This window comes from Oxyura jamaicensis, chromosome 5, assembly GCF_011077185.1.
Source record: "Oxyura jamaicensis isolate SHBP4307 breed ruddy duck chromosome 5, BPBGC_Ojam_1.0, whole genome shotgun sequence".
Taxonomy (NCBI): Eukaryota; Metazoa; Chordata; class Aves; order Anseriformes; family Anatidae; genus Oxyura; species Oxyura jamaicensis.
Genome location: NC_048897.1, coordinates 11,285,094 through 11,299,765, shown reverse-complemented (window position 1 = coordinate 11,299,765; position 14,672 = coordinate 11,285,094). Strand labels below are relative to the sequence as shown.

The 14,672-nt window shown below is 38.9% G+C and overlaps 1 protein-coding gene across 2 annotated transcripts in view; it reads left to right on the top strand.

Moving 5' to 3' along the window:
• NUBPL (nucleotide binding protein like) overlaps positions 1 to 14,672 on the top strand; it is an 89,930-nt gene that overhangs the window by 31,067 nt on the left and 44,191 nt on the right. For both annotated transcript variants that reach the window (XM_035327740.1, XM_035327739.1), the window contains exons 5-6: positions 212 to 251; positions 339 to 429. In XM_035327740.1, the coding sequence (XP_035183631.1) occupies positions 212 to 251; positions 339 to 429 (131 nt within the window). The remainder of the gene's footprint in view (positions 1 to 211; positions 252 to 338; positions 430 to 14,672) is intronic.

The following is a 14,672-nucleotide window of genomic DNA, read 5'->3' as shown; positions in this document are numbered from 1 at the left end:
GCAAACTAAGAAAAACTGGAGCTAGAGTCTCAGGCAGAATAGACAAAGGTATACACGTATGTATACTGAAGGAATGAGAGGGGGGAAATAGACAAATACTGCTGGGAGAGAGGGAAATACGCTCTTAGAAACATTTGTCTAAACTTATTTCTTCTTCAAAACACAAAACAAACAAAAACACCCCCAAAAAACTTGTTTGCTTTTGTTTTAGAAAATCTAATGAGGCCCCTTAAGAACTATGGAATCGCATGGTGAGCATGTTTCAATTCAAATCAAGTTTCTTTACAGATGTACTTGGTATTGTGCTGAAAAGCTAAGTTTGTGCTGCATTGTTTCAGCATGTCCATGGGCTTCTTGATAGACGAGACTGCCCCAGTTGTGTGGAGAGGACTCATGGTCATGTCAGCTGTTGAGAAATTGTTGAGACAGGTAAGGATTTACATCTGACTGATACGTGAGTATCCATAACATCGTTTCAAATTAGCGGTGAGCATTTTTGTGTCTTGGTGTTTCATATGGACTTGTATTGCTGTCAGACTTCTGAAACATGTTTTGTGCACTAAAGATTTATTTTCCCAGTGTCAGTAAGTTAATAGAAAGGTTTTCACCGGAGAACCAAGTGGCACACGTCTTCCTTGACAAGAGTCATGGACCTAACTGCCACTTGCAGCCTTGCTAACTTAAAGTTCCATAGCAGACAAACTGCAAGCAATATGCATTTGAAACAATAATCCCTGGAGGTTATCTCAAATGAACCAATAAGATTGGTGGTACAGAACTCATACGGTGTTGTCTCTGGTCTTTTGATTTGCAATTTTCTGCCCTTTTGGAAGTGATGTTTGTAAGGAAAATTAGAAAAAAGCTTCTGGGTTATTTTTTTAATTGTACTTCCTGTGCATTTCAAGTATTTATTACAACATATGATCATGACTTCCACTTACGTTCAGTCACCTTATGACCATTCTGAGAATACGAGAATTTTATTTTCTCTCCAGGTAAGAGAAAAAGTTGATATTTACTGTATTTACCTATTCTCTTCACATAGTCATTGTTCCATGCATTTGATGAGTGGATCACCCCATTTTAATGCATTTTTGTGTTTTTTTAAGTAATATTTTGCAAATGTCTAAGAATTTGTATGTATAGGTGTCTGTGCTTATCTACAGCTGAATTCCCGTATGTGCTTGTTTATTCAACAGCACTAAGAATTCTTGGATGGCATTTGACAGGTACATGAAAATCATTAGATAGTATCTCTGTGTAGTGCAGATAAATCGTTGGTTAATAAAGCTCCTGGCATATGGAAGCAGGGTGGCTTCTTTATTTCTTGACAGGTCGTTTTTTCCTTCTTAGTGCGAGTAAGATCTGTGAAGTGCTAATGAGACAAACAGCTGAAAAAATGCGTTAAGTGCATTAAGGTTCTCTGTTTAAACTTGGAAGTGACCCATATTGTTCATGGCTGACATCTGTTGTACACCCTGATGTGTACAGCTTGGAGATCACTAGGTTTTGTTTTTGTATGTGTTCTGTAAATACTTGCAAACCTTATGCTCCCTTAATGACTGAGAAGGAGGTGTTTTTTTTTTTTTTTTTTTCCTTCTTCTTCTTCTAGCCTGTTACCAGTTTAACTGAATTCTTCTCTAACAGAGTTTAGAATAGCGGCAGATGTTGCCCTAGTCAGAAAGGACTCGTGTGTGCCAAAATCTAAGGGAGAACCTCTTTGTCTAGACTTGACATTTAAAAATAAGAGGTATTCATGCCAATAGCTGTGGAAGGCTGTTCTGCCCTCTTCATGTGTTGCATTGCGTTGGCCAGGCTGACAAAGACTAGAGCCTAAAACTTCAAAGACAGAGCTGAAGCTAGCACCTGCTGCATTCACATACTCAGCCCTGGGAGACTGAAACCTTTTGGCAGGCACTGCAGTGCTACTACTTCAGTCGGTGGTATCCCCAGATGTGTGTGCCAGCTTCCTTGTGGAGGGTGTTGATGGTGCTGTGTAATGAGCTCACTGCTCCCTAGCAGCCAGTGAAGTGGTTACGTGCTGCCCGACTGCAACAGGAACAAGACAGAGTCCATTAATACACAGGGCATCAGGGATTTCACTGACAATGGAACCTACCTTCTGAAAGAGGAAGGCCTAATAGCTAAATTTCTTCTCACCTGAAGCATTTTTGCCTCTGTTTGATAATCAGGGTTTGCTTAAATCTGCGCTGGAAGGAGTTGTTTGTGTCTTCTCCCATGAAGAAAGAAACTCCTAGCCCACAGAAAGAACCAGCAGGTTCTTTCAGATACACAGGTAGTCTTTAGAAAATGACTGACAAATTATCCAGACTTACACATGCTGCTTTGGTTATAAAAACTGTAATATCTCCCTTCTGACGTGGCTAACCCATGCTTGAGATTGACCAGTAACTGGTGTTAGAGCCTAGGACAACTGAATGAGAGAGGACTACAACATGTGATAAATATCATTCTGTTTGTGTTGAAAATGGTTTTGTGATCTCTTGGGTCTTTTGAAACTGTTTCCTCTTTTCTCTTTATCTGTTCTGGTTGGTTGGCTATTACCAATTGTTTGACAGGATAAAATTGCTTCCAAGAATAAAATGCTTCTCCTTGTATTTAACTTTCTAAGGCAGTGTTCTTAAAAAATAGCTGCTTTACCTCTATAGCTACATATAAACAACCTAAATTAGCTCCCTAATCTAGATTTATAGTCTAATATAAGGAGCTATTGTGCACTCAGGGAAGCTGATAAAATACTAAGTTCTTAAAATAATTAAGTCAGCCAGGTAGAAAACACCTGATGGAACCGATTGTGTCAGAAGTTCCCAGGCTTTCACATGAAAAACACTGGTAGTATTTCATAATGGTGTTTACTGTTAGGTCACAGGGGCTTTTTTGTGTCTGTTGTTTTAAGAGGTTTTGTATTTGCTCTATAAATAAGTTTTTTCCTTTCCATACAAAAGAACCAGTTTTTCAGAGTTGATCATGCTTCAGATACTCCAGTAAAGCACTGGAAGGTCTAGTATCCAAACGTATTAACGGAGACTTGTTGACTCATTAACTTGTTAACTCGTAATTAATTGGTCTGTGCCCTTAATTAGTATTTAAATGCTTATTTTACTCTTGCAGTTTATCAAATCTCTGGAATTCTTTGTCTGGAAAATGCATTTTGTTAAATACATACACTCTGTGGTTCCTTGTGCACTTCATGCAGGTAGGATATCCTACTCAAGTATTGAAAGAGCTTTGCAAACATCGCTTTTCATAATACACGTGTAGTTTTCTTCCTCTCATCCTTGGTTGAATGGCTTTTCAGTGCTGCTCCTTCCCCTCCCCCCCCCCCCCCCCAAAAAAAAAATAATATATCCACCAGTTTTGGATCCAAGCTCCCCTTTTGACATGTGTCTACGTAGAGAAACTGTTAGTTCTTGTGACCTGCAAGCAGTAGTGGAATATTTGATATTCATAGAACATACGAACATACTTATAACTCTTTCAGTTAAACATCTCTAGTTTACACGCCTTGAAGTTACAGTGGCCAGTTGTCACGGGCCATATGATCCGAGGTTTAGTTGTGGCTGAGAAATGACTTTTGTTAACATAATGAGATGTACTGTAGGCCTGTTTATGTTGCAGGATGATCATTCCTCTTATTCAGACTTTAACTCTACTCATTTCCCTGCAACAGTTGTTTTCATATAAAAACTCATCCACGAAGGAAGTTAACACTTCCTTTGAATTTTGGTAGCCTCTAGGTGAGGTAGAACTGAGTATTTTTTGGTTTACTTGAAATTTTGAAAGGATAGTTCTGAAATCTTTTCTATGAAGATACCATTAAAGCCTGTGCAGAGAAGTTTTGATAATTCTCCATGGTCATGTGTGGCACTGGGCTTTTCCTATTTGCTTTCTACTTAACATACACTTCAGAAGCTGCCTCCTCTTATATATAGTCTCATTCAGTGCTCACTCCTTTACTCTGTGTGTCTCCTGATCCAGTGCTATGGTTCCTCAAAATGCGTTGTCTTGGTATATTTGCTGTGGAAAAGAGTCCTGGTTAACCTAAGGCTAAATATAGTAAAGATTCTGATTTTTATCTTTTTTTTTTTTTTTTTTTTTAATGAAAGTTACCTAAGGGCTGTGCCTGAATATTTATGTTGCTGAGAAGCTCTGAAGTAAGTGTCAGGTAGACAGCTGAGAACCTTGGAAGAGCACCTATAAGAAAAAGGGGTGGGAGGGTGGGGGAAGGCAAGCAAAACTTGTAGTCGGGTTTAAACTGCTATTGCAACAAGGACTTTATGTAGTCCATATAATCTATAACAGCACTGTATTATAGATCCTGTACTGTAAGTTTTCTAGCACCATTTCCAATTCTGTCTATTGTGGTTTAACACAGCAGGCAGCCAAGTACCACACTGCCACTTGCTCACACTCCCCAGGTGAGACAGAGAGAACTGGAAGCATAAAGGTGTGAGAACTCATGGGCTGAGATAATGACAGCTCACTAGGTAAGACAAAAGCCATGCGTGCAGGCAAGGCAAAACAAGGAATGCATTCATTGCCTCCTTTTGGCATACAGGTGTTCAGTCACTTCCAGGAAAGCAGAATGATTGCTTGGGAAGATTAATGTCATCACTCTGAATGTTCACCTTCCCTCCTCCTTTCCCCCAGCTGTTATTGGTGATTATGATGCCCCATGGTATGGGACATCCCTTTGGTTGCTCTTGTCAGCTGTCCTGGCTGTGTCCCCTCCGAGCCTCTGGTGTGCCCCCATTTTTTCATCAAAAATCCCAAACTCAGCATCATATAAGTCTCTATGAATAGTTAACTCTAACCCAGCTAAAACCATAACACAGTCTGAGAACATCTTGACAGTTCAGCAGCAAAGGAGTAAATAGAAGAGTGTAGACATGATCCTGTACTAATCTAGGCTCAGCAAGGTTGGTTGCTGTACAACCTAGAATATATTGTGGCAATTGTTTTGCCAAAAGGCTGGCAGAAGGGAAGTGGCATTGCAGTTGACCACCAATCTAATAGTTACTGTAGTCAGCAGTAATAAAAGTGAAGGCGATTTTTTGTTCAGAGTATATAACTTTTAATGTAAAGGATAGCACATGTTGGTTGCTCACATCTTACGAGATGTGGAATAACAGAGTTCATTAGGTTGAAATAAAAGTACAGAGTGGACTACAGGTATAAAGTGCATATTTCAGCATGTAGTGTTCTATATTTAACAATAAAATTATGTCACTATGAGAAGCAAGCATTGCCCACACAATAGGGATTATAGATGTGAGCAATTCTATTAAGTGCTATCAGTCCACTTGGAACTAGCCCAAAGAAGCTGCTCTCTTTACAAGGCAGGGATCTTTGGTTGATTAACATCCTTAACAGTATTTCTTACCCTGACGTGACATTTTAACCGATGTTTTTGCAGACTAGCCAGATCTTACCTGGCAAGACTCCTGTATTTCTTTCTTCCTTACCCTGCTCCCCTAGAGCAGCAAGAACATCTTGTACACTGGCAGCCTTCTTGGAATAGTATGGTTAAAAACTAACCGTCAGAACTGCTGAAGGTGTTGTGAGCTGTAAAGGTTCCTTAGTTATACCTGAGAAGGATGAACACATTTTTCCTAGAAAGACAACAAACTTCTCTGGAATTTATCTAATCTCCATTTCTTCCTTGTTCCTTTTAGCAACAGTTTAGTGCCTTGGCTTTATAAAAGGTACGTTCTGAAAGAAAATTAAATGAACTTTAACTGGAAGGGATATAATTGGAATGGAAATAGTACAGAGAAGCTAGCAGAAAGCAAATGATACAAGCCTTCTAATGCAGAGCACATGCACATGAACAAAAGGAAATGGGGTCTTGCACTTTGAAGCATGGACAGACTTTATCCCCTACAAATATGTGTTGAAAGAACATAAATTCAGCAAAGGAAATTACCAGAATGATTTTTTTTAACCTAAAGCAGATTAGAGCTGTAGTTTTAAGATTCAGTCTTGTCCTTTAAAAAAAAAAACTTCAACTCAGTTTATGTGGTTATTATATGTATAGTTGTACGTTCTGGCTGGAGGTAGAGGTTTTGTGTGCCACTTCCCTTCTGAAGTTCTCTGCTAAGAGCAGAGCTATTTTAAGAGCAGCACTGTGGTAGTATTTTTATAGTATTGTGTGAGTGTGTATACATATATGCATCTGGAACTTCATTTGTAGCTTAATACTATAATGCTTAGTATCTTTTACAGATGCATGCACAATTGCTTAACACCTGATGGTACATGCTACCTTACTTGCATCTTCTGCAAAGAGCCATCAAAGGGGTAAGGGGTCTGAAGAATGTAGTAAGAGATACCGTGAATACTGGATTTATTTGATTTTGAAAAGGTTAAAGGGACATCTGAACTATTGTCTGTAGCTACCTAATTGATATGTACAGAGAAGATGGAGGTAGATGCTTCCTGTATGTGCACAGTGAAGTTTTCCCAGAGAGATGACAGATCTCTCTTTTGGAAGGTACTCATAACTCAGTTGGACAAGGTTCTGAGCAACCTGCTCACAGTTGGTCCTGCTTTGTGTAGAAGGATGAACCAGAAAACATCTTGAGGTCCGTTCCAACCTAAATTTTTCTGTGAATTTGTGACTAATTCTAAAATAGGCATCCTGCTGCTTATTTGACTAGCAGAATATATAATTTATCTGCAGCTCAGAGAGGAGAAGAAGGTTATGCCTTTCAAAGAGAAGACTGAATGCTCTAGCCACTGATCAAAACCTAAAATGAAATGCAGGTGTCTCTCTTGTGTGTGTCCTAATCACAAAGCTAGACAGACATGCTTGCAAGACATCTTGCGTCTTGCTCAAATGAATATATAATTAAGTCTTTCAGTCAAATGAGCAAGTTTCAATATAATGAATGAGAGCATATTTTCCACAGTAGCACTTGAAGCCATTTGACCACTTGACAGGTGCTACATCAGATCCCCGTGGGCTGAGACAAAATATTCAAACCCAAATAATCTTTGTCTTGAATGAGCATTCTAATTATGAACTAGGAGAAAAAAAAAAGTTTCATCACTTATGTGATGAAATGTATATCATTGGGGGCTTGCTGTAGGTTGAAATTATTAGTAGTGTGGTGGAGAAAAATGTCTTTTTGGGATAAAATTAGTGAGAGTGTATGGGTGGATGAGAGGGAACAGTGAGAGGGATTCAGCAGAGAATGACATCTTGGGTCAGGAGAAAGGCAACAATAACAAGTTGATGGCTCTGATTTTTTGCAACTATGTTTCAAATGAATTGAAAGGATCCCCTGAATAGTAGTAGTGAGTCAATGATGAAAATTATTCTTATTGTAAATGTAAAGAGCAACTGGAGGGGAAAAAAAAAAAAAAGCACTGCAGTAAAGCAAGAAGCAAAAAGATATTTTTGGATTGTGGTTTTTAACACTCCTTGGTTTTGGAAGGGCACTCCATCAAGAGATTTCCCTTAAAGACATTTAAGTTGCATTATGGTGGTAGATTGTAGAGACAGGAAAAGGTTGAGGTGCCGCGGTGGGGAATTGTAGCAGAGGTGATCAGGAGGTTGAATAGTGATCAGTATTAATCATATTTTTGCCTTCTAATATACATTTAACAGGCTGTACACTTGTCCTTATCGACAGAATAGATGTACATGACCTGTGTATGCTAAAGGCAGGTAATTAATATGTTTCTCTATATTTTGTTTCTGCAACATTTTGCAGTTGAAAATTTTTACTAATTTCTACACTGAATTGTTTTGAAATATTCATTTATCTGGTCTGCAAGTAATTGAGAAACTGAAGCATGTAGTCTGTAGCAGGATATTTACAGTTTATGTTTCAGAGAGCTAAACAAAGCTGTGTTTATATTATGAGCTACTAAGATGTGTTTATATTCTGCAGTGCATAATTTTAAAATATGGTAGTCTCACCAGGTGTCACTACATGTAAAAAAAAAAAAAATGTTGCCAGCATTTCAGCATTTTTTTTAAAAGTATGTCTTCTGTTTCAATTTTATATTTTGAGTTATCTTAGCCTGAGGTGAACATAGAGATTGTTAGGACAGGCCAGAGGCTGTTATTTTGTGATTTTGAGGGGGGGGGGAGAGCATGGAGGGAAATATTGAAATACCACTGTTCTTCAGAGCATGAAGAGTTGAAGAGTTGTTGCATCTTGAGGCAGTTGGGATGCTTTTCTGTTTTTATTTTTGTGATCCAAAGTACAGTAACAAAAAGATCCAGACACTTCATTGTTATATAGAGGAGCATTGATACAATGTATTTGTTTTATTTAGAAAGGTCAAGATCTGCCATTGAGATATTTTGAAAAGGGGAGCAAAATTCAGTAATAGCGGTGGCCAAACTTTGCAGTAAGGTCTGCTTTGATACGCTTCTAAGGCTGCACGTAATTGGCATGTATCTGCAACTGGCAGGGAACAGACAGTAACTGAAGGCGTGTGAGATTTTTCCTAAAATCTTTCATGAGCTTTCATTTAAAAGCAGGGAAGGTCAAGAGGCACATGCCTTATCACCAAATTTAAGGAACCTGTTTTGAGGGTACAATATAATGCCCTCTCATATGTTACAAAGGAGCCTGGGGAGGCGGGGAAGCATATCCTGATTTTTGTTGCATCCTTTTTGCTGTGACTAAAGGACAAATAACCTAACTTCTCATCCAAAGCCCACTGAAACCAGTGAAACTGATTTCTATGAGCTTTAGTTAGTGGTGTTGATCTTTAGAAAAGCCCGTTAACAGGAATTCTGTGTGTAATCATCACTAATTTGCTAAAATATTAATAATGGTCTTGAAGGGCCTTGTCTATTCAGAGAGAACTGCCTAAACCAGTCCCAAGCAGTGTGTACATATTGCAGGGGCAGTAGTTACACTTCCTGGAGAAGAGAAGCTAAACACAGATTGAGGGGTGTCCTGCAGCCCACACCGTGGAAGACAGCAGAAAGCCCCTCCTGCCACCCCTGCCCTCCGAGATCCTCACAGCCGGAGCATTCCTGCTGCCACCCTGTGCCATATCCCTTTGCCTCCAGTGCTCCTGTGTGTTTTGGGAAAGGTGTGATAGAACGAACAGAGGCTTGATTCTTTTGTTCCAGCTGAAGCTACAAAACCTGTTTCGTTGCTTTTCTTCTCTTAATGAAGGAAGGAGGATCTGTACAGATCCCTGTTGCTTTATTGGCTTGCGTTAGCCGTTGATATAAAAAGGGATTATAGTCTGTGAAAGAAATTGACAGTCATAAAAAGAAGTGTTAGAAAAGCCAGAAGAAAACAAAAACATTAGCCAGCAACATAGTGCTGAACTGGAAGCATTTGCAGTAAATGTATTTTAACTGTCTTTGAGGATTAAAAAAAAAAAAGCCTAACAACTGAGTGAGAATGTATTTACAGCAAACATTTCTTGGCCTGGTTCCTCAGCTGTCATGGTTATGACTGTGCAGCTACTGCTGCTGTGGGAACAGGCTGTGAGAGTGTTTTCTTTGCTCTACTTCCAGTAGTCTCATCTCCAGCACAGATTACACAGGTATGCATGTGTCTGCCCTCCTTTGCATAAAATAAAACAAATGCAAAACACGCAACTGTGTTTCTGGGTTTGACTAGATGGGAAGAAATGGCAGAGAGCTCATGGTTTTTCAAAATGGCTGCCTGAGGGCTAAAGCTGGTGCGTGTGTGTGTATATGTATGTAATTCCTTCAGCTCTAAAAGAAGCTGTTGTGAGGTTTAAGAGTTGGCATGATCTGTCTGCAGCAAAGTTCAGACCGTTGTGCCTAAGATGGCATCCAGCTTTGTTCTGTGAGAAAAGATGTGGCGATTTAAGGATGTTCTCAAGTGTTTCCTGAACAGGAGTACTGGTGGTAGAGGAGCTAGGAAAAATAAAAGAAAACAAATCCTTTCTCAAAATTTCCAGAATTTATGTGAGACTTTTCAAAATACTGAGTGTTGTAGGTAGCTATTGCCACTCTATCACTTTCTTTTCCAGTGATAAGGGAGTCTGTTCTTTCGTTCTGCTTGTAGTTCAAATGAAAAGGGGGACATGGGTATTGCTGTGCTGAACGTTGCAGTACCTAAAAGGTAGATGTCCTGCCTGCCAGAATGGAGTTGGAAAGTCAAAGCCTGGAAGAAAGCTGGGTCCGCTCCATTCCTGGGATTTTGGAACTACATCATTTGTCCCTCCCAGTGTTACTGAGAGGTTACTTCAGACTTCTTGCCACTGCCTCAATAAAGTAGGTACAGTATATTTAAAATGCTGAAGTTTAGAGCTTGATGTAGAGTAAGTGAAATTTAGTGGTGCAAGTCAAATTTGTAGGGTCACGGTCTGGAGATGAACAATCCTGAAATGGCTGAGCAAGAATGCTATTAGGAAAAGCCTATGGGATGTGTCTCACTTTGTGTCTGTCCTGGATTTCAGCACGTAATTGTAGCCTGGATTAGACAGCTCTGTGGAGCTGAGATTTAGAGCCAAAACTGAGTATCTTCTCTTAGGTGCCAAGACCTTTCTCTTGGTTTAACTTGACAGGCTTATTCTGTGTTCAGAATAATAGCCTGGGAAGGAAACCATTCAGCCAGGACAAGAGAGCTGTGAGTTCAGTTTCTTTCTCAGTTTTACATTTAAACCCGTATTTCTCATTTCCCAAGAGGGTGCCATGAAGCCGCATAGAACAGTCAAAATCTTCTGCTTTACCAGTTGCTCTACAAACAGGGATGCACGGTTCCTGGGACTAAAACTAGCAGCATGGCCAGTGCTATGCAGGAAATTCAGTTAGTCCGATGTTTCAGCCTTCCAGGTGAATTCTTCAGCTATCAAGTTTATATAGAGGGTTATGTTTGCCTCTGTGACTCCTGCGTTCCTTGTACACTAGCTGAAATAAATGACACCTGCTTGAGAAAATGAAACTCATATCTTCCACTTCTTGTATGGGTTCTCTCATGTAGCTAATTACGATATCAAAAGCCACAATTACAGCAGCAGAACCACAGGCTTCTGGCATGTGTGTTCATTTTAAAATGGCTGTGAGTACTCAGCTTTGTGTTGAATTCAGTGTTATCACTGACAGGTGCATTTTGAGCATGCCTGCTAGATTGCTCCTGTAAGACTTGCTTCTCACTCACAGAAGTATGTATAATTAATGGACCCCAAATGGACTTCTGGTTGACACTTAAAATTGTAGAATCATAGAATTATTTATGTTGGAAAAGACCTCTAAGATCATCTAGTTCAACCTTTAACCTAGCACTGCCAACTCCACCATTAATCCATGTTACTAAGCTCTACATCTACATGTTTTTTGAAGACCTCCAGGGGTGGTGACTCAACTGCTTCCCTGGGCAGCCTGGTCCAATACTTAGCAACCCTTGTGGTGAATACGTTTTTCCTAGTATCCAACCAGAATCTTCCCTGGTGCAACTTAAGGCATCTTCCTCTTGTCTTATCACTTGGTACACAGCAGGGATTTTGATATTTGCAGCAAAATAATTTTCACTATCTGTGTATTTTGTGTTGAAAATGTGGAGCTTTGTCTCAAGCATCCAAGTTACTGTGGGTTACAGGCACCTAACTTTCACCTAATTCATAGCTTATGAGTTGCTATGAATCAGATGAGTTGCTTTTGAGGTGGTTTTGGGTGCTGCTGCCTTAATGCTTGGGTCCAATATGTTGTCCTTGCACCACTAAAACTGTGCTGCAAAAGTTGAAATTGCTGGCTCTCCTCAATGCTCCTGGCAAATATTAGCTATGATAGGAAAGGTAAAGAAATTCTAAAGTACAGGGACTATTATCGTAATTATCAAAAATGACACAATCAAAATTCCACGCTCCTTTTACAAACTTTATTTCCTAGGGCTGCAGTTCAAATTACAGCTAAAATACTTGGAGGATATTGATATTTTCTACTAGCAAGCGATGCTTTGCCTGAGGACAGCAATAAATTTTTAGTGGTGATTGCCAAATTATATTTTGATTATTAGCAAGCTGCTTTGTCAGTTTGGACTTCGTTGTGCCAAGTCAAGTCAACAGCCTCCTGACTCCTGGCAGTAAATAACACACCACACACATGCACACAAATTGAGGAGATGCATGTGGGTGTAAAAGAGGAAGGAGTCAGTCTGTCCGCTGCTGTGCTTCCTTCAGCTGGAGCTGCATTCGCTTCTTGAACAGCCTAAATCTTTAGGAGAGATTTTAGGGTTACTTCTGAATGTGTGTATAGAGCTTGCCAAAGCTGCTTCTTAGGCATTTTTTTTTTTCGTTTTTAGGCATTTTTCTTATTTCTGTTCTAAACAAAAGTGGACTGTCCTCCCCATCATGGCAACATTATCACATTGTTCAGCATTACTCACTCAATTTCACTTAGCAAATGAAATATCAGTGTAACTATATACACAGAAACTATACTGATATCGAATTAATATTTTTAATTACACGTTCATTTTTTAAATGAACTGACTTGAATTCTGAGTGTTGAAAACTGAGGGACTAATTCCTTCACTCACAACATTCTCCCATATCTCTTTTGCTCCCAGGAAATACCTGTGGATACCCAAGAATGGCAGCAGTTTTTTACCTGTGTTCTTTGGAGAAACTATTTCTCACATGCTAAATGATTGACACAAATATGAAATAATTGTGCTAAAGGCACCAGAGATTAATGCTTTTTTTTTTTTTTTTTTTTTCCGACCAAAAAACCCCAGTGCTTCTCTGTACTATTTATGAAGCTGCAATAGATGGTTCTGCTTTTACACTGCTTTAGTCTATCAACAGCATCTTTTAAAAGAAAAATTTGTTACTAACAGAATGATGCCTTTCATTTACACATCTTTCACTGGGTAGTTAGTAGGTGCCCATTTTAACTATGTTTTTTTGCTAGGTATAAACAGTTTTCCCTGTGTATCAATGATGAAGTAAGAATTGTAGCCAAATGCCAGGATAAAAATGAAAATATGAAACCTGTCCTGTTCTTGGCGATAATCACTGAACGTCCCTAAAATTCATGGTTTCAGCACCTTCAGCAAAGTAGTTTAATTAGCTTTAGAATACAAGGAACACTTTTAATTGTTGCAGATTTACAGCTGAGGGCACTGGTGAATGTAAAAGCTTGGTTCTGCAAACTCAGCAATTATTTAGGCAATCTTTATACAATGCGTTCATATATTTGTTGTCTAATCCATAGTAAATGCTTTTGCTACTCTAACAGTAAGACATTCAGCACATCTTTAATTGTGGGAATGTTGTGTGTGCAATTGCAAAAGTGTGTAATTCCTAAATTGATTTTTGTTTTTACATCCTGTCTGTATTTTTATTGTGCTTTCTCTGTTTCGCTCTCTGTAAGAACAATCCATATATAGTTGTTCTTGTTCCTTTGTAGCCAACCTGAAGCCAGTTCTTTTAACAGAAAATTTGTATCAGCTTCAGAGACTACAGATCAGTCCCTGGTCAAGAGTTCCAGTGAGTCAGTGATCTGTTCTGCTTCCTCTTGCATGTGCTCTCACTTGCACTCCTCTTTCACTCTCTCTCATCCTCTGGAGTCTTGCTGTGGAAGTGAAGGATACGATATATTATGTGGCCTTGTTGTGACATCTTGTTTCTTGTTGGATATATTGATTATTGTGCTCCAGGTAATTCAAGCGGACTCTCCATTGCTGGTTTCATTAGCAAGGGTAGACTATTTTGAATTCAGTGACTGTGGAGGACATGCATCTGAATTTTAAGTACATCAAGTTTGGACAATGGGGTTTTATCCATGTTGGTGGAAAACAGGTTATTTTAAAATACATGTATATAACGTTTTATTATTGGAAAATTAATGTTTCACTTTAAGGCTACTTACTCTGAGATTGGATAACATCTCACCAGACAGGAAAACCAGTCATGTATTGAGACTTACTGTCTGTGGACTCAGTTCAGTGGTCTACATCTAATTGGTTCTATTCCATTTTTTATATTGCACTGCTTATGGTAGTATTGGAGAGTTCTCTTCAGCAGCATTTTAAATGATTTGAACAATATTTGTCATGTTATTTTCTTCTGTTATCCTTTTCCTGAAGGTCTTAGACTTGCCTCTGAAGAAGGCTTCTGTACTGTTGTGGTTTTAATTAAATTAAATGCATTAATGTACTTATGAAACAGAATTTTCTGACTTGTTAAATTTAGTGGTTAAGTTCTGATTTAAAATCAGTGCCTCAATGATGGGCACAAAATGGTGCCTGTATTAGTCTGTTAGTACCCCAGTAAGGAATTAATGAATTTTCTTATTGTACCAGGATATGAATTGAAGTTTAAGGAAGTTAAATGACTTGTACAGAGAATTAGGAACATTACTTTCCGTTGTATAGCTTAAGCACTTGGCCTTAGACTATACATCAGCTTTTAATATCATTAGAGTAATATTGGCAAGAGTATATATAGATGATGAGTTTAATAAGTTTCTCCCTTTCAGTAGTTGGTACCAATGCTAGTAGTATTTCCAACTGTTGTTATTGTAGGGAATATCTGAACCAGACAGCATTATACATTGTATGAGCTTAACTGGAATCCTGATAACACTGCCTTAAAAATGTTTTGTTGGCTTTGGGACTGATAGCTAAATGATGCTGATGTCCCTGTGTACTAATAAGGAGAGCTCAAAGAGACTTTGTAGCTTAGGGGATAGCCTTAAA